The sequence below is a fragment of the Oryctolagus cuniculus genome, chromosome 5, assembly GCF_051225735.1.
Source record: "Oryctolagus cuniculus isolate XC-2025 breed Fujian yellow rabbit chromosome 5, ASM5122573v1, whole genome shotgun sequence".
Classification (NCBI taxonomy): Eukaryota; Metazoa; Chordata; class Mammalia; order Lagomorpha; family Leporidae; genus Oryctolagus; species Oryctolagus cuniculus.
In genome coordinates this window covers 167,165,157-167,192,080 of record NC_142871.1, presented here as the reverse complement: position 1 = coordinate 167,192,080, position 26,924 = coordinate 167,165,157, and the positions used below count along the sequence as shown (strand labels likewise).

General features: G+C 55.3%; 1 protein-coding gene and 2 long non-coding RNA genes across 8 annotated transcripts in view; 1 reads left to right on the top strand and 2 right to left on the bottom strand.

Annotated features, from left to right (window-relative positions):
* Nucleotides 1–686: 686 nt before the first annotated feature.
* On the bottom strand, nt 687–6,970 carry LOC149126858 (uncharacterized). The gene is made up of 2 exons (XR_016234377.1): nt 6,210–6,970; nt 687–1,778 (listed from the first exon to the last, which is right to left on the bottom strand). It is a non-coding gene; the product is annotated as an uncharacterized LOC149126858 (long non-coding RNA).
* Nucleotides 4,746–26,924, top strand: part of NQO2 (N-ribosyldihydronicotinamide:quinone dehydrogenase 2) — a 39,753-nt gene continuing 17,574 nt past the window's right edge. For 2 of the 6 annotated variants that reach the window (XR_016234376.1, XM_051855922.3), the window contains exons 1-6: nt 5,438–5,751; nt 13,721–13,792; nt 16,641–16,805; nt 21,232–21,362; nt 23,864–23,977; nt 25,208–25,309. Coding sequence is in view for 4 of the 6 variants with exons in the window: in XM_051855922.3 (XP_051711882.3) it covers nt 13,786–13,792; nt 16,641–16,805; nt 21,232–21,362; nt 23,864–23,977; nt 25,208–25,309 (519 nt within the window). In the remaining 2 variants the exon portion in view is untranslated. Of the gene's footprint in view, nt 4,807–5,437; nt 5,752–7,978; nt 8,173–10,940; nt 11,075–13,720; nt 13,793–16,640; nt 16,806–21,231; nt 21,363–23,863; nt 23,978–25,207; nt 25,310–26,924 lie in introns of those variants that run through there. The other 4 variants (XM_008274279.5, XM_002720966.6, XR_016234375.1 and 1 more) reach the window with 4 other exon arrangements.
* On the bottom strand, nt 15,109–15,559 carry LOC149126857 (uncharacterized). The gene is made up of 2 exons (XR_016234378.1): nt 15,420–15,559; nt 15,109–15,295 (listed from the first exon to the last, which is right to left on the bottom strand). It is a non-coding gene; the product is annotated as an uncharacterized LOC149126857 (long non-coding RNA).

Here is a 26,924-nt window from a genome sequence, read left to right as displayed (position 1 = left end):
ATTAATTTTGAATAGACATGGATTAAATTCCCCAGTCAAAAGGTATAGGTTGGATGACTACAAAAACAAACAAACAAACAAAAAAAAAACACCAAGACCCAACTGTGAGTTGCCTACAAGAGACTCACTTCACAGGTAAAGATACACATCACATAGCAACTGAAAGAAGAGGGCTGAAAACTATACCATGCAAGTGGAAACCCCAAACTCTATCAGATAAAACAGGCTTTAAATCAAAAAGTGCAGAAAGAGACCACATATATTTCTCACATATATTGATAAGAGGATCAAGAAAAATATACAAGATTCACACATTCATATGCACCCCCAGACTACCCAAACATGTAAAGCAGATACGGTGCTGTTGACACTTGGAGAGCAAAGGAGACAGTGTGGCCTCGCAGGAGCCAGGCCGTCCTTGCCCTCCTCCACCCTTGCTGTACACGTCTCTTCAGCAGAGACACCTCAGAAGGCGTTGCGGTCTGCTCGTCTCTGCCTGCATTTGGCATAGACTGAACAAATGCTTCCAGATGGCGCCTGTCAATCATTCCCGGCTCAGCATCCTCCTAGAGTGATGGCCCTAACGTGAAGTTGCTTATATAAAGTTATTTTATAACTTGTTTTCATAACCTAATGTGCTGATGGGCTTATGAGGGAACATTGAGTCAGGATGAAAGTAGCCAGGCTTGTGGTTTTATAAAATGTTTGTCTTTATTTTGTATGAAAGGCAGAGAGACACAAAGAGAGAGATCTGCCATCCATTAGTTCCCTCCCCAAATGCCTCCAACAGCTAGGGCTGGGCCAGGCCAAAGCCAGGACCCCAGAACGCAGTCTGGGTCTCCTGTGTGGGTGGCAGGAATCCAAGTACTGAAGCCATTGTCTGCTGCCTTCGCAGGGTGGGCATTAGCAGGAAGTTGGAACAGACACGGGCAGGTGGGACTCCAGCCAGGCACTGCGATACGTGAATGTCCCAAGGGGCATCTTCACTCCTGTGCCACACACACACACACACACCCTGGTTTTTGACAATGACAATGGTATGAATATGCAGTGCTGGAGTTCACGTGACAAGGGCTGGTTAGTAACGACCCCTGGCAGCCCAGGCTGCAGAGACTCACGATGGAAGGTCGACAGTCACTCCTCCAGCAGCTGGGCCTCTGTTGTACACTTTCCCCCTCTTCTTTACTTAGGAGGATTTGAACAAGCCTCAGGCGCATTCTTGGTGCTGGCCTCCCGATGGCGAGTGTCGCTGTCGCTAGGGACCCAGGGTGGGGTCGGAGAGAGGAAGGAAGGTAGGCAGCAGGCACATCGTTGACACCTGACGCGGTGGTTGTCCTCGAGGCTTGTCAGCGCTGGACCCTCACCCATGGAATGTCCCCCGGTGGCTGTCCAGGAAGCTGGGCTTGAGGTGGCCGCTACGCGGTTTCAGCACCAGGTGCTGAGTCAGATTTGGCCGAGGATAAGTCACCACCGTGAGAACGAAGAACTGCAGCTGAAACCGCTCTGCACCGCCGTGAGGGCCCTTGGACTTCCTCTCAGCACAGCCTGGGAAGGAACTCCGGGCTCCGGCCTTGCAAGTGCTGTGTCCACTCTGCTCCCTGCCCCTGCTTTGTTGCAAAGAGCTCAGTGCTTTTGGGGACTGGAGCCAAAGAACCCACTTTATTTTCTCCAATGTCTGAGTGGGAGCAGGGAGGCAGAGCAGAACTGGGAGTCAAATAAAGAACTGATGTGCCTCAGAAGCGATTCCGAGAGCTTGTGAACGTTCGGGTGAAGCCATCCTGAGGACAGGTAGAGACAGAGACAGAGGTTGGGATACAGGTGCAGAATGAATCCAGGGAGGAATGCACTGGGCCCCGGGGGGCTGAGGATCTGATGACAGAAGCCAGGAGCCAACCTGATAGCAACCAGCACTGTAAAAGGTGGCCAGGAAGAGTGCACACAGGGAGGGTTAGGAGGAGGAAGACTGAGGAGAAAGTGAACGAGGGAGACCCAGGTCAGTAGCATCCGCAGCTGATGTGAGAGGAAGGATGCCGCTGCCAGACCCTCCCCCCCTCCCCCCCCCCGTTAGTTACCCTAGGGACCGTGGTGGGGCTGAGCACTGAGCTGGGCATGGAAAGAGACAGGAGGGGGCTGGCGGCCTCTTACAGCGCCCCCTCCCCCAAATAATTAATTTATGTATTTGAAAGCACTACGGAGAGGCAGAGAGAGAGAGAGAGAGAGTCTTCCATCCACTGGTTCGCTCCACAAACGGCCGCAAACGGGCGCTTCCTTGGTCGTACTTCGTGCTCCCTTTGAAGAGGGATTCCCTTGATGGCCCACTTGGAGGTCGCAGAGGCTGTAATTCCAAAATGTGGGCTTTGTGTCGCAGACTGAACACAGAGGAGGGCAGGAGACGGGTGTGCTTGTGATTCCTCCTTGGTGGAGGGTGGGCAGGGCGTTTCCATTTGTTTTAAGATTTATTTATTTAGGGCAGGCGCCGTGGTGCAGCGGGTTAAGTTGCCTTCTGCAGCACCAGCAACCCATGTGGGCACCAGTTCGAGTCCCAGCGGCTGCACTTCTGATCCAGTTCCCTGCTAATACGCCTGGGAAAGCAGCAGAAGGTGGCCCAAGTGCTTGGGCCCCTGCACCCGTGTGGGAGACCCCAATGAAGCTCCTGACTCCTGGCTTCAGTCTGGCCCAGCTGTGGCCTTTGTGGCCATTTGGAGAGTGAATCAGTGGATGGAAGATCTCTCTGTCCCTGCCTTTGGCTCTGCTCTCTGTACCTTTCAAATAAATGAATAAATAAATCTTATTTTAAAAGTAAAGGAATAAATAAATCTTTTTAGAAAATATTTATTAGAAAGGTGCAGTTACAGGAAGAGAGAGAGAGAGATCTTCCACGCACTCCACTAGCCAAATGCCCAGAACCACCGGGAGCCTGGAACACCATGCCGTCTCCCACGTGGGTGGCAGGAACCCAAGTTCTTGATTCATCCTCTGCTGCCTCCCACAAGCATTGGAAGCTGAGGTAGGACTTGATCCCGGGCACTCCAATATGGCTTAACCTACTGCACCACAGCCCCCGGCCCCACTTTTATTCTTTATAAACGAAGGTGGGCAGTTTCACTTTCTCAGTGCCCACTGTGCTAGTCCATTTTCTGTTGCTATAACTGAAAACCTAATATGGGGTATTTTATAAAGAACAGAGGAGTGGCCATGTGGCAGAGTGGTTGTGTCACTACGGGATGCCTGCGTCCCACATCAGGGTCCTGGAGTCCTGTCTACTCCACTTCCCACCCAGCATCCTACTAGTACACACCCTGGGAGGCAGCAGGTGATGATTGGAGTGCCTGGGAGACCAGGACGGAGTGCCTGGGAGACCAGGATGGAGTGCCTGGCCTCTGGCTTTGGGCTGGCCCAACTCTGGCTATTGTAGGCATTTGGGAAGTGGACCAGTAGGTGGAGGATTTCTCTATATGTCTCTTTCTGTCTCTCTGCCTTTCAAATAAAATAGAACAAACTCTAAGAAGAATAGGGATTTATGTGGCTCATGGTCCTGGAGGCAGGGAGGTCCCAGGTTGACGTGCCACATCTGAGGAGCACTGTCTCCCTGGTTGGGGTGGGGGGTGGCTCTGGGAAACCCAGAGGAGCACACACTGAGAGGGACACATACGAAAGACAAGGAGCAAACTGGGCTTCGGAACAGGCCGGCTCTCGAGATAAGCCAGTAACTCATGAATCCATGCGTCCGTTCATGGCACAGCCCTAGTCACTGCTGCGAGCGTCCACCTGGCCCCACCTTTTTTTTTTTTTTTAACTATTTATTTACTTGAAAGGCAGAGGGAGGGAGGAGAGGGGAGAGAGAGAGAGAGAATATCCTCCATCTGCTGGTTCACTCCCCAGATGGCTGCACCTGGGACTGTCTGAAGCCAGGAGCTTCCTCCAGGTCTCCCACGTGGGTGCAGGGGCCCAAGCACTTGGGCCATCTGCCACTGCCTTTCCCAGGCACCTTAGCAGGGAGCTGGCTCGGAAGTGGGGCAGCTGGGACTCAAACTAGAGCACGTACAGATGCAATGCCAGCAGCACAGGCGGCGGCTTTTCCTCGCTACATCATGGCACCAGCCCCTGGCCCCACCTCCTAACACCCCACAGTGGGAAATAACTTCAGCCTGATTTTTAGCGAGGACATTCAGACTCCAGCACCAACCTAGCTGAAGTAGGATCCCTAGCTCCTAAGCAAGAAAGTGCCTGTGCAGTGAGCCCTACGGACAGAGCAAGTGGGCTGGGTGAGGGGCTGGAGCATCAGGTCACCCTCTGACTCCTGCACCCCAGAACACATTCTCTTTCCCCGTAATACACTGGCTCTCCCACAATATCACGCCCTCTTACACCCTAATGCACACGCTCTCTCAATCCTGAACACACACCGTCTCGTACTCCCTATTGCTCTTCTCCAAAGGCAACACGGGATCTTCACAGGGACTGCTGGGGTTCCCACACTCCCAGCTTTCCAAGCAGCTGGACAACACAGTCCTTTCGCTCATTTGCAGGCTGTAGTAACTTCACTGGAGGCCCCAGCAGGCGTGGGTGAAGTGGGGACGCATCCGTCCCGAATACAGCTTTCTTTTCCTTTTCACATTCTGACTGAACAAAAGTGAACTGCTGGCCTTGTGACTCATTATAGAGTGTCGGTTCAATTCCACGGGTAGATAATGCTTGTTGGAAAATTCCAGAAACGCCTTGAGCTAGCCGGCTAGAGTTGCAGAGTAACCTGACCCACCCCAGTCAGCAGGACGGCAGAGAAATGGTTGAGACTGCAGATCCCAGGTAAAGAGGGGTAGGGAGGAAGTGTGGGCTCCTAGCGGAAACAGCCAGGCTTCTATCCAGCCGGGCGCCACCAAGCGGCCCTGGCGTGCCTGGACGGCCGCCTCCCCCGGGCCCTTCCGTGGTTGACACATGGCTGAAGCTGTGTCCCCAGTGTAAGGTTTGGTCTCCTTTCCTTTCTGGGAGAAGCTGGGTGTTCAGGCAGCAGCCTGCTTAGCCTGCCGCCTCCCCTGGCTACTCGCAGCCTGAGTAAACCCCTCTCTCCGTTTCTTTCACCTGAGTTCTTATCCTCGGAGTTACTGGAGTCTCTCTCTTGGGTTGGACAGGGCACCAGTGACCCACTGGCCGTGCTGTGTCTGTTTCCTTCAGACTTGCACTGAGCCAGGAATGCCACCAGGTGCTGGCAATGCAAAGCCTGAAGACCCCCGCGTGTGCTGGAATGGTGCTAAGTGCGAAGGCAGGGAACACGAGAAGTAGCGGGGGGGGTCAAGGACGCTGTCCCGGGGCTCTGACAGCTGAGCCCAGGTCTGCAGAAGTTACACTGAGGAGCCTTCTTTCATCATGCAGATAGTGGGAGCTGGGTGGCCACGTGGCAGAGCCACATCTTAGCACATCTTAGCAAGCCTGCTGCGCCACACTGCCACCCGTGGACACGGGTGGGAGCGAGACCCAAGGCGAGGAGCACCAGGCCAGCAGCTGTAAAAAGGGAGAAGGCACAGGACATGGGGATTGCTGGGAGAGAGCGTGAGGAGGGAGGAATCCCGCGTGACGCTTAGGGGACTGCCCTGCACCAGCTGGGACCACAAGCAAGACAGGGAGAACGGGGACGCTCCGTGTCTCCCCAGCCCCAGACTGGTCCCGGCGTGCGGTGCCTGCCGGCAGCGGACAGAGGAGGCGGGGTTCAAAGAGTTGGCCCGGGGCCCCTGGACAAGTGGAGGAAGCGACAGGGTGAGTCACCGAGGGTGGCCACGGGGTTCTGGGCAGAGCAGGGGGGCAGTTCCGGGAAGGGCTCTCATGGGCAGGCGGCTGAGCTAGACCGAGAGAGAGGACAGGGTCCGCACTAAAAGCAGCTGGGATCCCCGGTCTCCCACGAGGCCTGCGCTGGGTGGCCGGGCCCCAGGCACAGCCCTAGCCTGAGCGAGGGCGCTGCAGCAAGACTGCGGGATCCCTCACCCACTCCGGGGGCGTGGTTTCCTCCCGCTAACCCCGTGGCGTCAGCCGCGCCCCGGGCCCGCCAGGCAGGAGCCGGCTGCTCTGAGGTCACCGCCCCACTGCGCCCAGCAGGTTTCACCGGGAGGAGGGGCTGCGACCCTGGGGATGAGGCTGGGGCTGTGTCTGGGGGCCGGCCTAGAAAGGATCGCCGGGGGCCCAGGCCGGAGAGAGGAGGGCCAGGGGACGCCTAGTACCTGCCCAGGAGGCCCGGCTCTCAGTGTCTGCCACAGCGCCCTCTTGACTTGATTCAGCACTAGCCTCCGCCTGTAGTTCCGCTCGCTCCTCGGTTTCCAGTTTCCAGCAGAGGGGGCCGCCGCACTTGGCAGGCGCCAGGGAGCGCGCGGCGCGTCTTCCGCCGGGAACAGGAGCAGGGTCCGGCCCCGCAAGGAGCAGGGACCCGCGCTGCATCCGCGCACGCCAAGGTCCACGTACGTGCTGGGCCTGGCGCTGTCCGCGGAAACCACCGCGAAGGCCACGCTCACGCACGTGGACCAGTCGTACCCGCCCAGGTCACAACGAGACGGGCGGTGTGCGTGGTCGGGGCTCAGCAAGTCCAGGAGCCCCGCGTTCTGCTGGGGCTCCAACGTTTGGTTAGATGTTGGAGACCCTACCCATACCTTAGAGCGCTTCTACAACGCATTCCCAAGTAAGCCCCAGATGTCAGTTCCCCGAGTGCAACCGCAACGTGGTTCACATTCTCCTAGATCTCAAAACCCTGCTCCGTGCGTCTTAAGAGGTTTGGGCTGGCCAGTCACTTCAACTGTTCTCAAAGAAGTCAAGATCTAAATGATTGATAAGGCAGAATGATAGGGAGGGAGGGGCGCCATCTTCCATCCGCTGGTTCACTCTCCGAGCGGCCACAACGGCAGGAGCTGGTCCGGCAGCGGCCAGGATGCTGGGAAGCCATCCCCTGTCCGGGTGGGTGGCAGGGGCTGGTCCGGCAGCGGCCAGGATGCTGGGAAGCCATCCCCTGTCCGGGGTGGGTGGCAGGGGCTGGTCCGGCAGCGGCCAGGATGCTGGGAAGCCATCCCCTGTCCGGGTGGGTGGCAGGGGCTGGTCCGGCAGCGGCCAGGATGCTGGGAAGCCATCCCCTGTCCGGGGTGGGTGGCAGGGGTCCAAGCACTTGGCCATCACTGCCTTCTTAGGCCTGCTAACAGCTGGATGGGAAGTGGAGCAGCAGGAACGACCGCGCTGGCACACGGATGCCTGGCACGGGCAGCAGGCTCTCTCCCTGCGCCGCAGTGCCGGAGCCCATCTTCCTGGCAGCTCCCGCTGGGTCCCCGGCTGAGCGCCCTGGGGTGGGGTGCCGGGAGCACTCCCCCACTTCTGCACCCTGTGTCCTGGGCAGTGGTGCCCTCGTTCCGGTAGGTGCACTTACACGGACACGTCGATCACAGCCACCTTCCTGTTCTTGGGGCTCGCTGAGCGCTCTCTGGGCACCCGCAGCGTCCCTGCTTGGACTCCCGCAGAGTGTGTCTTTAAAACGCTTTTTTCTGTTCTAAGGGATCTGCATGGGAAGGGCTCGGTTGCCTCCTGCAGCACCCTGTGCTAAGTACTCTACTATGGATCTTCAGTTTCAGCCGGACTCGTGGGCAAGGAGGAAGCGTCCAGTGCTGGCCTCCGCCGGGCCGGCTCTCCCTACAGGGAGTCCTGCACAACGCGGGGCAGGGCACAGGGTGCAGCCTGGGGAGGGGGAGGGGCTAACGTCAGGGGCGGGGCGGGACCCAAGCGTGGGCGTGGGCGGGCGCCGGCGAGACAGCAGCCGGGGGGTGGGAGAATGGGCGGGGCCCGAGGACGGTGGAGGGGGGCGGGGCGCCGGCCAGACGGCTGCTCCGGGAGCAGGGTGTGGGCGGGGCGTGGGCAGAGACGTGGCCGGGGGCGCGGTGTGGGCGGAGCGAATGGGAGTGGCGTCCCGGGGGCGGGGCGGAGCAAGTGGGCGGGGCGGAGCAAGTGGGCGTGGCGTCCCCGAGGGCGGGGCGGAGCAAGTGGGCGTGGCGTCCCCGAGGGCGGGGCATGGGGCGCCGGCGGCCTCCGGTCCGCTAGAGCGCAGCCGCCGCGCCCCTATTCGCGCGGCCGGAACCCGGTTCGGAGTCCGAGCGCGTCTCCCGCGCGGGTCCTGTCGGCGGCTCCTCCCGTGGGGCGTGCGCTGGCTGGAGGGTGAGTGTCCCACGGGCGGGGGACCTGGGTTTTGGGGGGAAGATTCTTGCGATCGCGGGGCTTTAAGGTCTCGGGGCTCTTGACCTCCCAGCCAGACCGTGCACACGTGGGACCGTTTAGAAGCCGGCATGGCTCCGACCTCTTCCTGAGCGCCGCCGCTTGCTAGGCCCAGGCAGAGCCGGACGGAAGAGAAGGAAACAGGCGCTGGCGCTGTCCGCCTGTGATGGAAGCGGGGGCTGGCGCTGTCCACCTGTGATGGAAGCGGGGGCTGGCACTGTCCGCCTGTGACGCGAGGACACAGAGGAGCCCCGAATCCCTAGTGCAGCTGGGCCGCCGGAGCTGCCTGTTTATCAAGGACGCTGTAACAGCCTGAGGGAGAACAATCCTCCTCTTTCTGGAAAAGCCAGCGTCTAAACCTGGCGCCTCTGGGAGTCCCGGCTGGTGAGAGGCGTGGAAAGGCACGGTGTTGAATCATGCACACTTCTGGCAGCACTCTGTACAGTTCTGGAAAACAATGGAAATGCCCTAAGTGCCCAGGAGTAGGGAAATGGGCACAAAAGGGCCTGCACACAATGGTGTGGCCACACAGAGAAATGCTGTGTGGCCGTTAGAGTGACCGGCAGGCGAGGGGCCCTGCATCGACAGGACCAGGAAATAATAAGATGAGCCCGGGGAGCGGTGGCTTCTGTGTGCTGATTAGGTCGGACCCGTGTGTGCATCAGAAACAGCGGCAGCGCCCACGGACGCGCTGCCTGCAGGTCGGCCTCCACGGTGCTCTCCTTTCCTGTGGGCCTGGGTGCCTGCCTAGACTCCAGCACAGGGGTCTTCCGGAGCTGTGGATGGGGGCTCGGGAGCAGCCGAGGCCCACAGGAAGAGCTCTGGACTCCCAGGGCTGGCTTGTGGTCTTTGCCGGCTTTTCTGTACTCTTTCGAGCAAGGCGCTCACTGCCTGGCCTCAGTTTCTTGCTCTGTGCCCCAGGGAGAACTGGATGAAGTGAGGAGTCAGGAGCTCATGCCTCTGGTGGCCAGGAATGGGACCGCAGTAGTCAGCTGGTCCAAGCCAGACAGCAGGGAGCGGAGAGACCTGGGGACCCTGGAGAATGCGATGGCAGGAAGCCTTTCCGGCCAAACCAGGGTGCCTGGGCCCTCGCTCTGGGACTCTCAGGATGAGGTGTGTCCAGAGGCTGCAGTGACACTGGCGACCTTTTTCTTTTTAAAAAGATTTATTTTATTGATTTGAAAGAGTTGGGGGTGGGGAGAGAGAGATCTCCCAGCCAGTGGTTCACTCCCCAAATGGCCGCGACAGCTGAGCCAGGAGCTTCTTCAGGGTCTCCCACGTGGGTGCAGGGGCCCAAGCACTTGGGCCATCTTCTACTGCTTTCCCAGGCCACAGCAGAGAGCTGGATCAGAAGTGGAGCAGCAGCCGGGTCTCGAACCGGCGCCCTCATGGGATGCCAGCACTGCAGCGGCAGCATTACCTGCTATGCCTCAATGCTGGTCCCAACACTGATGACCTCTTTAAAAGGGAAGTCAAGTGGCCAGCACTGTGGCATAGCAGAGAAAGCCACTGCCTGCAGTGTGGCATCCCATATGGGTGCCAGTTTGAGACCCAGCTGCTCCACTTCCACCCAGCTCTCTGCTAATGGCCTGGGAAAGCTGCAGAGGATGGCCCAGTGCTAGGGCCCCTGCACTCAAATAGAAGACCTGGATTAAGCTCCTGGCTCATGGCTTTGGCCTGGCCCAGCTGCAGCCATTTGGGGAATGAACCAGCAGGTGGACGATCTCTCTCTTTAACTCTTTCAGATAAATACATAAATATTAAAAAAAAAAAAAGCCAAAGAGAAGTCAGTCACATTGTCCTGCTGAAGAGGTCGCAGAGCCTTTGCTGCGCTGAACGTAAAATCCTCCGTGCTGCCAGCTGAGAGCCGCCTCTTCAGCGCCCACGCACCCTCCTGACCGCGTCTCCCACCACGCCGCTCTCGTTAAGCCACAGTCATCTTTCCGGCTGGTTCTTGAACTCTTCTGGGCAGTTCCCGCCGTAGGCCCTTACTTGCCGCTCCTCCTGCCTGGCCCCCTGTGCCCGCAGATCTTTGCCTGGCTGGTTCTGTATCACCATTCCTCGTCTTTGCCCAGGGACATCTTCCCGGACCACCGTCTAGCAGCAGGTGCACCCCTGCCATCTTCCCCGTGGAGTGCTTCACTCTCTCGCCACCATCACTGACTTGTCGCGGTCACTCAGCACGCCCAGGACTGTTTGTTGTCTTCCCCTCCACCCACACCTGGAGTTTAAAGTTCCTTTCTCGTCTGTCTTGTTCACCCCATGGCCGAACCACCTGGCCAGGGGCTGCTTCCACCTTTTGCCTCTTATGCACGCTGCAGCTGTGAACCAAGGGTTCTTTAGATTCTGCTTCCAGCTTTGTCGGGTGGCTACCTTAGTGGAATTGCTGACTTGCACAGTAACTTCATGTGTATTTTTTCAAGGCACCTCAACTGCGTTTCTTAGCAGGTGCGTCATTTTATGTCCCACCAGCGTGCAAAGGGGCCCAGTTTCTCCAAGTCCTTGCCAACCCTCCTTGTCACTTTCTGTGTTAGTAGTTGCTTTCCAAGAGGGTCTGAGGTGGTATCTCGTTGTTTCGTGCTGACGGCCATTTGTGAATCATCTTGGAGAAATGTCCGTGCCTGTCCTTTGCCCAATTTTGAGTCACATTTGTTCCCTGATGCAGAGGGGAGGGTGGTTACCGGAGCGAGTCTTGTGGGTTCTCTTCCTCAGCTTCGTATGGAAGGAAAAGGCCAAAAGAAGCAGACATTTTATTTGGTTGGCAAGCGACAGTGAAGCGTCCGAGAGGCCAGGCGGGGTGCCCAGAAGCGACACCGGCTTTCAGGAAGTGCACGGGGTTTTTCAGGTCTTGCTGTTTTTCGTTTTTTCATGGGGTCCTCCTATGGGGGTGCCTGTTACAGGACAGGGGTTCTTTTTTTTTTTAAGTTTTTTTTTTTTTTTTGACAGGCAGAGTGGACAGTGAGAGAGAGAGACAGAGAGAAAGGTCTTCCTTTTTGCCATTGGTTCACCCTCCAATGGCCGCCGCGGCCGGTGCACCGCGCTGATCCAAGGGCAGGAGCCAGGTACTTCTCCTGGTCTCCCATGGGGTGCAGGGCCCAAGCACTTGGGCCATCCTCCACTGCACTCCTGGGCCACAGCAGAGAGCTGGCCTGGAAGAGGGGCAACCGGGACAGAATCTGGCGTCCCCACCGGGACTAGAACCCAGTGTGCCGGCACCGAAAGGCGGAGGATTAGCCTAGTGAGCCACAGCGCCGGCTTTGGACAGGGGTTCTATATAATGTATGCCCATTGGCTTAGGGCCCATGAAGATAGTGGAGGTCCCTTGGAGACAGCCTGGCCCCCTCATCTGCCGATTCTGAGTGGAAGGGTGCAGCTAACTTGGTTAAAACCACAGGCTCACACAGACAGGACGGGGGAGGGGCAGGAGCCTAGCAGGTCTTGAAGCACGCTGTGGCCAGCGCCTTGCGACTCCTGGAGTGAAGCCCGTCTCTTGGCTGTGGCCAGCCAGGGCTGCGGACACAGGCCTTCCTCCTGCCTCAGGCCGGCTGGGGAGAACTGGCATTTGCAGAGTGCTGGCACGTGCCGACCACCAGGCACACACCACCGTGGCCCCGACTGCCGGGGATGGATGTGTGGGCACACGTAGGTGCAGGGGCTCGGGACGGGAGCCACAGGCACAAAAGCAGAGCCGGAATCTGGCCCAGGCCCTCAGAGGCGGATGTCTCCGCTGGCCTAGGGAACGTTTGAGAGCTCTGGTGGAGGGGTCTAAACCCAGCCCCCGTACTTTCGGGTCAGGAAAGAGGCGGGTGGGGGCTCACTGCTATCCCTGCCCTTCAGCTGCTCCGCTGCCTTTGTTAGCCAGTGGGACAACCCCGGGAACCAGGAAGGCTGAGAAGGCACAGCTTCTGCCTCCTACCCACACTGACTTCCTGGGTCTGCCTTCATGGAAGGGTCTGAGGTCACTTTGGGAAAAAAAAAAAAAAAAAAAAAAAGGAAGGAAGGAAGGAAGAAAAAACATACATAGGGGCCAGTGCTGTGGCGTAGCGGGTAAAGCCACCGCCTACAGTGCTGGCATCCCATATGGCGCCAGTTTGAGTCCCAGCTGCTCCTCTTCTGATCCAGCTCTCTGCTATGGAAGTGCATAGCCCATGTGCTTGGCCCCTGCATCTGCGTGGGAGATCCAGAACAAGCTCCTGGCTCCTGGCTCTAGATTGGTGCAGCTCCAGCCATTGTGGCCATCTGGGAAGTGAACCAGTGGATGGAAGACCTCTCTCTCCCCCTCTCCCTCCCTCTCTCCCCTCCCTCTCCCTCCCCCTCCCCCTCCCTCCCTCCCTCCCTCCCTCTCCCCACCTCTCTCTGCCTCGTCCTCTTTGTGACTCTGCCTTTCAAATAAATAAATAAGTCAATATATTATATATATATGAACTGTGGCGTAGTAGGTTGTCTCCGCCTTTGATGCCAGCATCCAATATGGGCACCAGTTTGTGTCCAGGCTACTCCTCTTCTGTTCCAGCTCTCTGCTAATAGCCTGGGAGGGCAGTAGAGGACAGCCCATGTGCCTGAGCCCCTGCACCTGTGTGGGAGACCAGAAGAAGCTTGTGGCTTTGGATCAGCCCAGCTCCTACCATTGTGGCCATTTGGGGAATGAACCAGCAGATGGAAGACCTCTCTCTCTCTCATTTTTTTTTTTTTTTTGGATAGGTAGAGTTAGAGAGAGAGAGAAAGGTCTTCCTTCCGTTGGTTCACTCCCCTAATGGCCGCTATGGCCAGCGCTACGCCGATCTGAAGCCTGGAGGCGGGTACCTCCTCCCGGTCTCCCATGCAGGTGCAGGGACCCAAGCACTTGGGCCATCCTCCGCTGCCCTCCCGGGCCACAGCAGAGAGCTGGACTGGAAGAGGAGCAACTGGGACAGAATCCGGCACCCCAATAGGGACTAGAACTCTGGGTGCCAGCACTGCAGGCAGAGGATTAGCCAAATGAGCCACAGCGCCGGCCATCGTCTCTCTCTTTCTCTTCTTTTCTCTGTCTGTAACTGTGTCTCAAATAAATAAATCTTTAAAAACTATATATAAATATATATATCAATTTTGACATACTGCAAAATCTAAATCATCAAGGATTCCATGCCTCTTTTGAGAAGCCTTTTTTCCCCTTAATTTTTACTTATTTATTTTTATTCGTTTGAAAGACACACATAGACACACACATACAGGGACAGACACAGAGAGAGCTACCTGCTTACTCACTCCCCAAATTCCCACAGTGGCGTGGACTGGGCCAGCGTGAAGCCAGGCGGCTGGAACTCCATCCAGGTGTCTCACCTGTACTTAAGCCATCACCTGATGCCTCCCAGGGTGTACATTCGCGGGAGGCTGGAATCTGGCGTAGACCTGGGACTGGAGTCCACGCATATCATCTTCACCAAGCAGAGGCGTGGCCTAGACTCAGCACATTCTTCCCTGCCTCTCCCACTCTTGTTGTCTTTAACAGATTGCTGGGTTCCCAGAAGAGGGCAGCTGCCTGGAACACAGAGAAGGAATACATCTCCCCACGCCATGGCAGGTAAGGACTCCTTATGGGAGAGGCGGGCTTTAAACCAGAAGTGGGATCCTATGCTGTTTACTATGAACAGTTCAAACAGCAGGGACAGACTTGTGTGAACCCCATTTTGTTTCTAAGATGGGCCTCTGTCTGCAGTTACCTTGTTTTGTCTTTCTTGTTTTGTCTATTTCTACCTGCACCCAGAATCTAAATCCCTTAGAGTGAGGGGCCAGGCCTCACCGGCCTTGGCTGTGCCTCCAGTCCCCAAAATCATCCCTGGGACATAGTAGGCACACACAAAAAAATAGTCTCCAAGTTACACCCTGGGGAGCTGTGGGTGGAAATTGAGTTTGATTCCATCTTTAGTTTTGCATCTGCTTATCATGCTGGTGGACACACACACACAATTTTGTTTAAATGTATCCTTTTCTGTTTTTTTTTTTTATTTTTTGTCTCTTTTTGCTTGTTTGATGAATCCATTTAGTCATATTCCAAATACGGAGCTTCATTTTCTTTTTTTTCTTTTTTTTTTTTTTATAGATTTATTTATTTATTTGAAAGTCAAAGTTACACAGAGTGAGAGGAGAGGCAGAGAGAGAGAGGTCTTCCATCCGATGGTTCACTCCCCAGATGGCCACAACGGCCGGAGCTACGCTGATCCGAAGCCAGGAGCCAGGAGCTTCTTCCAGGTCTCCCAAGCAGGTGCAGGGTCCCAAGGACTTTGAGCCATCCTCTACTGCTTTCCCAGGCCATAGCAGAGAGCTGGATCGGAAGAAGAGCAGCCGGGACTAGAACCGGCGCCCATATGGGATGCCAGTGCTTCAGGCCAGGGCGTTAACCCACTGCACCACAGCACCGGTCCCTTTTTTTTTTTTTAAGATTTATTTATTTATTTGAAAAGCAGAGTTACAGACAGTGAGAGAGAGAGAGAGACAGAGAGAAAGGTCTTCCATCTGCTGGTTCACTCCCCAAATGCTGCAGCAGTCAGAGCTGCACTGATCCGAAGCCGGGAGCCAAGAACTGCTTCCAGGTCTCCCATGCGGGTGCAGGGGCCCAAGGACTTGGGCCATCTTCTACTGCTTTCCCAGGCCATAGCAGAGAGCTGGATTGGAAGTGGAGCAGCCAGGACTTGAACTGGTATTCTTATGGGATGCTGGCACTGCAGGCTTTACCCACTATGCCACAGTGCCACTCCCTACACACATAATTTTTCCTTTTTTCATGTGATAGTGTAACATGGAAATCCTTTTGTTTTAGAACATATAAATGCACTTTATTTACTGTTTATATGAAGGTTTTTTGGCCTTGGCACTGCTGACATTCTGGGCCCGATTAGCGGAGCTGTCCCGTGCAGTGTTCAGGTGGGTCGGTGGTGCCCCTGGCGACTCCTCTCCTGTTGTGTTGACCAGGAATGTCTCCAGATTTGGAGAAGCGTCCCCTGCAGGCCACACTGGCCCTAACCGAGGAACATTGGTGTATTTCCTCTGTGTCCATTTTCCTATTAAGCCCCTGGTAGAGTTTAGTCTGTTAAGCAATATAAAAATGTTAACCATTAATCTTGTGCATGCAATTCGACCTTCACCCACAGCTGAATGCCCAAAAGTGTTTCTTTCAAACTAGCAACAAAAACAAATGATGGTTTTCTTACCAAGGTCCTACACGGCCAAGGTCACATCAAGAACTGGTCCCAGGTGTTATGGGCGAGTTTCATTGCACCAGCCACCGAGCTGTGTCCCCGAAGAACTCAGTCTGTAATTTGCATGTGGGACATCCTGCTTCAGAGGTGAGGGCTGTTACTGATCAGCCAGCGCCCGTAGCACCTGGCTCTTTCAGACTCCTCTCCAGCAACAGTACAACACTGCAACGTGGGCTCCTGGTAGCCCTGCCCTGCCCTCCCCTTTGGGCCCGCGGGCCTGTTTCTTCCTGTTTGGCTTCAGTGTCAGATTTCAGTGGATGGAAGCAGAACTGTGCAGGCTGACAGGTGCTGACACCTGCCCATGTAGCTAACACCCCAGGTTAATCCCAGTCCCTTCCTATCTTGGTGTTAAGGGGAAAATGTCTCACAGAGGATCTTCATGTTAGACCAGGCTTTTAAATGGTTTAGTTGTTGTTGTCTGTAAAGATTTATTTATTTGAGAGGCAGAGTGACAGAGAGAGGAAGAGAAAGAGCAAAAGAGATTTTCCATTGTTGGTTCACTCCCCAGCTGGCTGCCATGGTCAGAGTTGGACCAAAATGAAGCCAGGCGCCAGTAACTCCATCTGAATGTCCCACATGAGTGGCAGGGGCCCGAGTATTGGCCATCAACCACAGCCTTCCTAGGCACATTAATGGGGAGCTGGGTTGGAAGTGGAGCAGCCGGGACTCAAACTGGCGCTCTGATAGGGGATGCCAGCATTGCAGGCCGTGGCTTAGCTCGCTGTAGCACAACCCTGTCCCTAGGTGTTTGTTTTAGGAGATATAATTATGTTCAGGTTGAGCAACCCTAATCTGAAAATCCGAAATCTGAGATGCACACTGGTACTTAGAAAGTTTCAGATTTTAGAACATTTCAGATTTTGGATCTTTGGGTTAGGATGTTCAACCTAAAAAAAAAAAAATCCATGCAAATATTCCAAAACCCAAAAAACTGCTGGTCCTATGCAAATTCAGATAATGGATACTCAGTCTGTCTTAGTAAAACCAAGTATGATATACTTGGCTAAAAAAATCCATTATTTTAAACTGTGACCCATGGAAAAGAATACCATGGTATTTCTTGGCTTCGCCCACATTCACACACCTAAGCATTTAATTTTCATCTTAGTCCTCACTGAATTTTGACCCAGAGAAACTGCTCTTCGAGGAGAACCGTTTCTGCTCCCGCTCTAGGTAAGAAGGTGCTGATCGTCTACGCCCACCAGGAGCCCAAGTCTTTCAACGGCTCCTTGAAGCGGGTGGCCGTGGAGGAGCTGAGCAGGCAGGGCTGCGCCGTCACCGTGTCCGACCTGTACGCCATGGACTTCGAGCCGAGGGCCACGAGGAAAGACATCGCTGGTGAGGCAGGGGGAGAGGGCTCTACATCTGGGAAACTTCCTTCTTTGTGTTTTTTCACTAAAAAAAAAAAAAAATTAGGAAAGCTGAGCATCAGGCTAAAGGAGTCTGCAGTGTCCGTCTCTTTGCCGTGCCTGTCTCTCTGCCGGCAGGGAGCCGGTGTCTGGTGCCGTGTGTCCTCCAGAGGTGGTCTCGGTGTGATAGCTGTCTGCAGTACTCCATTGCACAAGTGTGTTGTGTCCCCAACTACAGGGCACGTTTGGTCGTGTCTGGTCCTTTGCCGTTAGGAACAGAGCTTCAGTGTGTCTTCAAGGCCTTGTGTTTGGCTGTGTACACAAGTGTATCCAGAAGCAGACTTGCCGGACCGAGGGGACGTCTGTCCACTGTTCGTGTTCCTGGATGAAGGCACGCTGTGCCGGTTTACCCTCCCACCAGCAGGGCTTATGAGTGCTCACTTCCTCACTGTCACCGGCAGTCTTCTGATGAATACCAGACTGGCAAGTGAGAAAATGGTCTCCCATTATCGTTCTAATTTGTTCTTGCATTATAAGTAAAGCTTAGTATTTTAATGCTTGTATTTATTAATGTTCATTTATAGGAACAAGGCAGAACAGCAATACTTAATTAAAATTTAATAAACATTTAAAAATATTAAAATTTAATATTTTAACAGAGTATTTGTTTCTTGCATATGCTTTGTTCATTTTCCCATTAGGTAGCTAGTTGGTCTCCTTTCTTACTGATTTTAAAGAACTCTTTATATATTAAAAGTAGTCTACAGTGTAGAATATGAATTGGAAAGGCTTTAAGCTGTTTATTTGTTGTCATTTTATTTGAAAGGCAGACAGAGACAGAGGGAAGCCTCCCACCTGCTGGTTCACTCTCCAGATGCGCACAACAGCTGGGGCTGGGCCAGGTCTAACCAGGAGCTGGGACCCAGTTCAGGTGTCCCACGTCGGTGTCAGGACACCTGCTGCCTCCCAGGGTCTGCATTAGCAGGAAGCTGGACGTGGATGTGGAGCGGCTCCCCGGGACTCAAGCCCAGGCACTGGAGCACAGGACGCAGGGGCCCCGAGCAGCGTCGTAGCCACTCACCAAACACCTACCTGCCAGTGTTTCTTCCTCATTTGGGTTTTGTTTTGTGTGTTTGCTTTTTGCTTTCCTTATGGTGGCGTTTTCTACTCAGGACTTTATTTACTTTTATTTAGTTGACTTTGTAAAGATTTATTTATTATTTGAAAGGCAGAGTGACAGAGAGGCAGAGGCAGAGAAAGAGAGAAGGAGAGGTCTTCCATCCACTGGTTCACTCCCTAGCTGGCTGCAATGGCCAGAGCTGTGCCGATCCGAAGCCAGGAGCCAGGAGCCTCTTCTAGGTCTCCCACGTGTGAGCAGGGGCCCAAGCACTTGGGCCATCTTCCACTGCCTTCCCTGGCCACAGCCAAGAGTTGGATCAGAAGTGGAGCAGCCGGGACTTTAACTGGTGCCCATATGGGATGCCAGCACCACAGGTGGCAGCTTCACCCACTACACCACAGCACTAGCCCCTAGTTGACTTTTTAGCAAAAGTCTTTTTTGTTTATGAGTTCTGGATATAATTTACATAAAATGTAAATTATAAAAAATGTTTTATAGTTTCTTCTGATATTTGATATGTTCTACTTTTCAAATTTAAATATTTGATCTAGTTCAGCTTTATTCCTGTGTAGAACTTGAGGAACTGGTCCAGTTTGTTGTGCAAGTACCGACCCAGTTGTCTGATCACTACTTCCTGCCAGACCCAGCTTTTTTGCCCCTAATTTAAAATGCACCTTCATTCAAATCAGAATTCTCATGTTGGGGGCCGGTGTGTAGCACAGTGGGTTAAATAGCTGTCAGTTCAAGTCCTGGCTGCTCCACTTCTGATCTGGCTCCCTGCTAATGTGCCTGGGAAACCAGTGAAAGTTGGCCCAAATGCCTGGACCCGTGCACCCATGTGTGGAGACCCGAATGAAGCTCCTGGCTCCTGGCTTCAGACTGGCCTAGCCCTGGCTGTTGTGGGAGTTAACCAGCAAATAGATTGATTTCTCTCTTTCCCTCTCTGCCTTTTAAGTGAGCAAATAAGCCTTTAAACAGTTCCCCCTTGTAATGGCATTCTGCTCTTTCTTTTTGCTTTTCCCTTGTCTATTCATGACTCAGTAGCACATGATCTTAATTATTTTGGCAAACAATTTTTTAATATTTATTTACTTATTTGAAAGGCAGAGTTACAGAGAGGCAGAGACAGAGAGAGAGAGAGAGCACTTCCATCTGCTGGTCCACTCTATAAAAGGCCACAACGGCTGGAACTGGGCCAATCCAAACCCAGGAGCCAGGAGCTTCTTCCAGGTCTCCCACGGACTTGAACCATCTTTTTTTAATATTTATGTTATTTATTTGAAAAATGGAGTTACAGAGAGAGGTAGAGCCGGGGCGGGGGGGGGGGGGGGTGTCTGCTGGTTCACTTCCCAGATGACCACAACAGCCAGAGCTGAGCTGATCCAAAGGCAGGAGCCAGGAGCTTCTTCCAGGACTCCCACATGGGTACAGAGGCCCAAGGACTTGGGCCATCTTCCACTGCTTTCCCAGGCCACAGCAGAGAGCTGGGTTGGAAGTGGAGCAGCCGGGTCTTGAACTGGTGCCCATATGGGATGCTGGCACTGCTGGTGGCAGCTTTACCCGCTGCACCACAGTGCCGGCCCCACAATGTTTTTAATATCTCAGAGCTAAGTCACCCTCATTTCCCTTATTTTGTATTTTTCGTAAGTACATTTGCTTTATTTTCTCATGAGATCTTTTGAATTAGCTTTTCAGAATCACAAGGAACCCATGGTATTTTTGCTGTGGTCTCATTCCATTCATAGGTGAATGCAGGAAGAATTGGCACTCTGTGCTGGAGTGACTTCATTTGTCCAGGTCTTTTTGCCAGCCCCACGTCTATGTAAACGTTTTCTTCAGGCAGCTTGTCTGTCATTATTGTTAAGTGGTTGGTTGTCTTGTGAGGGGATTGTTTGTGTGTGGGTGTGTGTGCAGTCAACCACTACTAGTTCTTACTGTGTGGAAAGACTTGCAAGCTGACTCTTTGGGGCTTTCCAGATACACAGACCATCTGCAAACACTCTTCCCTAAGTTCCTTCTGTTTGTGATTGTGATAACTAGCTCTCTGGTTTCTATATTCAGGACTCATGGCCATAAGCCGACGTCCTTGTCTTTGTTGTCGTCTTTTTAAAGGAGTCAGTCTTCTCCTGGTGAAGGGCAGAGCAGGGACTAGAAACAGAGAGACTGCTGGGATATGGTGCTGCTGACTTTCAAAGAAATAATGGTGCACACAGTTAATGTCAAAACATATTTAAAGATGTAGGTACCAGGATATAAAATGTGCCATCTTTTCCCACCTGCTCAGTCCTGCACCACAGCCCTACCCTTTTGGTGTGGATCATTATAGATCCCAGTATCAACAAACACACATGCAGGTGCAGGTGCGAAGCCCTGGGTACACAGTGAGCGCTCTGCACCTTCAGATCCCACGGCCGCACATCTCACTGACGTGGGCACCCAGCTGCAGACACCAAGCACACGTGGGTTCCTCTTGGTGTCACTGTTCCCTAAACAGTAGAGATGCAGTTGTTTACACCATCGCTAGAACGCCTTGTACAGCTGTTGACGTTGCGTTTTCATCAAGGGATTCCGGAGAGGATTTAAGGTGGTCAGGGGGATTGCGGAAGTTCAGTGCAGACACGAGGCCGTTTTCTGTAAGGACCTTGGGCAGCCGTGGACGTGACGTCCGTAGGGGTCTGGAACTTGTCACTCGCAGACACTGAGGGACAACTATGGATGTGAAGGGCCCGAGGGGGTCTCAGGCTCTCCCGTAATGTGGCAGCCAGAAGCCCATCTAATAACACAGCCTCTTGCCTGTAGTAGTCACTCACTTAAGTGGCATTTTATACATAGGAGCACTCTTTGAATGAAAGTCAAATGCAAGCAGGTTGAAATGACCTGCTTGCTAAGGATCCTAAATTTTTTAAAATTGTTCCTGTGACTCTTCCCAAAGTGACCTAGGGTTTGTGCACCCCAGGTGGTGGAGTGGCTCACTCCTGTCCTTGAGTCAGCCCCGTGGCTTTGAGGGGTTGACCAAGCCTCTCGCAAGTCTCAGTCTCCTCTCGGCAGATGGGAGCCACAGTGACCCCGTTGCTCCGAGGACAGCTGACACGTGTGGAGTTCAGGACGCGCTAGGCAGGACGTGCCCAGCCAGGGCCCTCCCGGGCTTTCTCTTCCGCAGCTGCCCTGGAGCCTGGGTGCTGGCTGGGTCGCAGCGGGTGGCTGACTTGCTTGGAGGAGTCCGGGTACTCAGGTTGCTGGGATGGGCCCCGCGTGCTCTGCTGGGAGTGACAGCAGTCGGCCGGTTTCTCCCCAGGAGCCGTCTCTAACCCTGAGGTCTTCAGCTACGGGGTGGAGGCCTACGAAGCCTGCAAGAAGAGGTGTCTGACCAGCGACATCCTTGAGGAGCAGAAGAAGGTTCAGGAAGCAGATCTGGTGATTTTTCAGGTTTGTTTTCCCTCTGGGGAACATGTCGAGTCGGATTCATCCTAGGATAATCGCTTTCCGAAGCGGGGCCGTGTTTTCCGCACGCTTCTGCACTTGGTCAGGACACCTAATTACAGGTTACCTAGTTCCAGCACTTCCTCTGGCTGGGTGCAGAAGTCCGTGTGGCCAGTATCACTCCAAACGCTGACGCCCGAGCAATCGGAAGCATGGTGCAGGAAAGGAGTGAACCACGCAGGTCCTGCTGCTTCCCTTCTCCTCCGTGCCCAGCCCCAGACGAGCTAGGACTGTGCGGGAGCCAGCGCGCTACACCCAAGTGCTTGTCAGCCCCTGCCCCGATCACACCGATCAGTCAGGGGAGACTCTTCCGTTTCTCTCACTGGCTGCTGCCCGCACACACATCTGCCGCCTCCCCAGCATTTGTTCAGAAACTGTTCGACAGAGCTGGCCCCGGGAGCGGCCTCCGGCGCGCTCACTCAGGGGGCCCTTCCTCACTCGGGGGCCTTCCTGGCGCAGTGGCCAGGGCCTCTAGGGCAGCAGGTGTGCCTCGGGAGCACTGGGTTGCTAGAAACCCAGCTGAAACTAGAAAGGGGGCATTTCTCACGAGGCTGTGGTCGCCTGGGGTCTCGCTTTAGTCCCTTTCAAGTTGCTGTAACGTGGTATTGGAGACCGGGGCATTTCTAAAGAAAAGGCAGAGTTCTGGAGGCCAGGAAGGGCCAGCCCCTTCTCCTGTGCCATGGAGGGAGGCAGAGCGCCAGAGGGTTGGACTCGCTTTTTGATAACAAGCCTGCTCTCCTGATAACTAGCCCAGCCCTGAGATAAGAGCGCTAACCAGTCCCTGAGGGCAGAATCCTGGCCTGATCAGCTCCCAAGGGTCCTAGGTCCTGACACTGTTCACTGGGCGTTCAGCTTCCAGCACATGAACTCCGGGGGACACATCCAGGCCCTGGGCCCCCATCCCCGCTCCCGCCCCCCGGCCGAGGCTGGGCTGCAGGCACAGAGATCCGGGGCTCAGTGCCTCTGCTCCCTTCCCGGAGCTCCCACCTGCGTCTCCCTGTACCTGGCTCTGCTTTCTGTCCCTGCGTGCGGGCACTGGGTTCCCAGACCCAGGATTTCCCAGCAAGGGACCTGATGGCCGCAGAGAGTGTCCGTGTTTCCAGCCCTGCTTGAGGGGAGGGGTGGGAGGGACACCATTGTCATGGGGGGTGCAGGGAGGGGAGCAGGGGGCATGTGACACTTCCCAGTGTGTCCAGGACTGGTGGGGTTCCCAAGCCCTTCGTAAAGTAACCCTGTGGGGGGGGGGGAAGCACCTCTGCTGCCTCCCCAGCCCAGGCTGCCCCTTGACCTCGCCTCCCTGCCGCCACCCCTTCTTACTGAGCAGCATTGATCATTAAGCTGGTCGAAGTGCTGTGCAATCTTCCATCCTCAGCAGATGTGGGTGGACTCACCGGGCCCCAGACCTGGGTGACCTTGGGGTTTATCGTCCACACGTAGTAGTCAGGCCAGCACCCAGGGCCCACGTGCACCGGCAGCACTGAGCTCAGCCATCCCCTTGGCTCAGCTGAGCAGGTGCCACCCACCCCTCCTGCCGCTTTTCCATTCATTCAGCACTCACAGAAGGTCTGCTCATCACTTCTCCTAGTGCTGCTGTTCTTGTCAGAGCCATGACTCACTGGGCACTTGTTCAGTCCTGGACACCTTCATGTGTCCCTGGGTCCTAACCTGCATCCCGTGAGCCCAGCAGGACTAGGAGCCCTGTCTGATGAGTCAGGAAGGGGAGGCACAGAGCAGTCAAGTGACTTACCCACATCACACAGCAATAGGTCACGGAGCTTGAATTCTAGTGTCAAGTCCCGAGTTTGGTTTATGTTGATAGCACATGAAACATGGGCCTCCACCATTCATGGGAGATTATTGCCTGTGTGCATTTTCCTTCTAGATGATACGCTGGATGTGGTGGTGGGGGTCCTGTGGTGAGCAGGGAGGACTTAGGTCTTCCTGCTGGTGTGTAGAACGCAAGCAAAAGCCTTGGCTTGTGTGGCATCCACGCAGCTGGAGCGCCTCGGTCTGACTCCCACATGCAGCAACTCCCCAGGCACGCGGAGGGGCAAGCTCTTTTCCACACTCCTCCTCTTGGCCCCTGACTGGCCCAGGCACAGAGAGCACTGCCCCAAAGCTACTGTCCAGTTCTCAGCTCTCCCTGGCTGCCCACGGAGCCGCATCAAGGGGCTGTCGGTGTGTGTGTGTGGGGGTGATGGTGTGTGTGTGTGGGGGGTGATGGTGTGTGTGGGGGGGTGATGGTATGTGTGCAGAGCCGCCCATCACAGCGAGCAGGACCGTTGTCAACCCCACCTACTGCGGCCACGCTGCGCCCCTCAGAGCTGACCGTGTGGCTTGCCACCTCCTGCCCAGTGCTTAGGACAGCAGGGCTCATTCTGCACCCCCAGACAGAGTCGTGAAATCCGGAGACAAGCGCTCATCTCTCCCTGGTGTTGTGCCCCCAGTTCCCGCTGTACTGGTTCAGCGTGCCAGCAATCATGAAGGGCTGGATGGACAGGGTGCTGTGCCAGGGGTTCGCCTTTGACTTCCCAGGAATCTACGATGCTGGCTTTCTGAAGGTATGTACGCTGGCATAAAGCTTCCTGCAGATGACAGGGCGGGTGGAAGTGGGGTACCTGTCCAGTTCCAGTTTGCTCTCTTGTTTTCAGCGAGTGCTGGTGGAGCACAATCCGTGTGCAAACCACTGTGGTGCTGTATGTAGCTGAGAAAAGCATTATTGACAGATTCCTGGAGCTTTTTGGCTGGCGTGGGGGAGAGATCCAGGCACGCGCACAGCCACTGCACTCGTGACAAAGTAGGGACTGGGGCAAGGTGTTGGGTAAGGCTAATGTGGGCGACTCGACATGGGTGACCAGCAGCCAGCCCTGGCTCCAGAGGGGCCATCTTATACAAAGTCCAGCCCTGGCCTTGCATGAGGGCACCTGCCTGCCTGTGAGACAGATCATGGAGTCACCTGCACTGCAGGGGGAGGCATGCCTAGAACAGGTAGATGCATGACACATGGTGCCAACGAATTTCTTTTTTTAAAAAATCGATTTATATATTTGAAAGGCAGAGCTAGAGAGAGAGAGAGAGAAGGAGACAGAGCGATCTTCATTCCATTGATTCACTTCCCAGATGGCTGCAGCAGCCAGGACTGGGCCCTGAGTCAGGTGCTTCATCCAGCCCTCCCCCATGGGTGTGGGGCCCAAGCACTTGGGCCGTCTTCCAGTGCGGTGCATACGCAGGCCATCAGCAGGGAGCTGGGTCAGAAGTGGAGCAGCCGGGACTCATCCGGCGCCCCGTGGGGTGCAGGGGCTGCAGACGGGGGCTTAACCTGCTACACCACAGCAACAGCTCCCGGGCCACGAACTTCTTACAAAAGTGATTTCCTACTAAAATAAGCGAAGTTTTTAAATTCTAAAACCACCTCAGGAAAGAGGTACATAGAAGGAAAACAGACCCAGGGACCACCACCTGCCTTGCACCACGAATGCCACTTCCATTCCCTGAGTGGCTGCTGTGCGCTGGGCCCGCCCGCCTCCTTCCTCAGCCGTTCACACTGTGCCCCTGGCACGCACGTCCTGCCAGAAGTCTGGACGTGTGTTGGCCTCTGTTCTCTCGGTGCGGTGGCTCCGACCGCTAGGATGCGGTTGGGCCCTGTGGGTGGGCTGCCCGGGACGGGAGTGTGGTGTGGGCGCATCCGTGCGGGACCTGACCCCACATTTCCCTCCTGGCCGCTGCAGTCCTGGGGACTGGAGTCAGGCGGCACTCTTGCCGTCTCCTGGCATTTGCTTTCTCTCTTGCAGGGTAAATTAGCCCTGCTTTCCCTGACCACAGGAGGCACGGCTGAGATGTACACACGCACCGGGGCCAGCGGCGATTTCCGGTACTTCCTGTGGCCACTCCAGGTACGCAGGCCTCGGGGGGGGGGGGGGGCGGGGGCGGCGTTGCACCTGCTGCCTCTCCACACCGTCTCGACTCCGTCCGGATACAGAAAATCCTAACATTTTGCCCATGGTCATGTTTACCTGGTGACAGTGGGAAGGCTGACCCATAGGTGAACACACAGCCGTCCCTGGGTGTCCGTGGGAGTGGGCTCCAGGGCCCCTGCGGATACAGAATCCACAGGTGTTCAAGGCCCTTGGCTAAAATGGGACAGTGTTTGTCTAGAACCAACACATGTGCACCTGCAGACTTGAAGTCACCTCTGGGTTACTCATAGTCCCCGCAGGCAGTGTCAGCACTGCAGAGCCGCTGCTGGGAGCTACTGTTCAGGGCACAGTACTAGGAAAAGCACCTCTGCGTGTTCAGGACAGACACAGTTTGGTTTCCAAATAGTTTCAGCCTGCGATTGCTTGAATCCACGGAGGCAGGGCACAGAACTGAATTTTGGGTTAGGTTGGTCCCAAGGGGTGTGTGTATGTGTGTGTGTGTGAGAGAGAGAGAGGGAGAGAGAGAGAGAGAGCAAGAGCGAGCGCGCGCGAGCATGAAGGAGGCTCAGTGGTGCAGCTGCAGAGCTGCCCCCATGGGTTCCAGTGGCGCTTGGTGAAGGCAGCGCCTGTTAGGCCCTGGCAATAGGTACCCTGAGCCCTACATTCCCAGTGGCCACGGGCTGCCTCTGCAGCCTTGCTGACCCCCACACCTGGCCTCTGCAGCCGTGCTGACCCCCACACACGCTGGCCTCTGCAGCCGTGCTGACCCCCACACACGCTGGCCTCTGCAGCCATGCTGACCCCCACACACGCTGGCCTCTGCAGCCGTGCTGACCCCCACTGGGGGCAGAAGAGCCCACAAGCAAGCCCACCTCCCTGCCCTCCTCCTGGGACTCCAAGCTTCCCCACCCTGCCAGCTCCAAGCCCCTCCTAGGCCTGCTTTCCCAGGTGTTCCTCATGTTGCCTGCGGTGCACCCTGGGCCTGAGGAGTGGCTCTCTCTGCCCAGGGCAAGGCAGCGGGCAGGAGGAGTTCTGGCCGCCACGGGTGTCCACGGTGAATGTGAGCTGGGGGTGGGATGGGGGATCCTGACCCGGGAGACCCAGAGAGCTGCGCAGGGACGTTTGTCAAGGCGGGAGCGGAGCTCGCAGAGCCGCCTGTGTGAGCTCGCTCCCCTCCCTGTGAGCTCTCCGGTTCACTGCCTGCCCGTGAGTCTGCTGGGATGTCGGTGGTCTTTATTATTTGTCAGTGAAATTAATCCCATTGTGTCTTCAGAACATTACATTTTCTTTGTGTGGGCAGTGTGCACAGATCTTTAGGTTGATTACTTGCCTTTGTTGTAATGGGACCATCCAATTCTCTTTTTTTTTTTTGACAGGCAGAGCAGACAGTGAGAGAGAGAGACAGAGAGAAAGGTCTTCCTTTTGCCGTTGGTTCACCCTCCAATGGCCGCCGCAGCCGGCACGCTGCGGCCGGCGCACCGCGCTGATCAGAAGCCAGGAGCCAGGAGCTTCTCCTGGTCTCCCATGGGGTGCAGGACCCAAGCACTTGGGCCATCCTCCACTGCCTTCCCGGGCCACAGCAGAGAGCTGG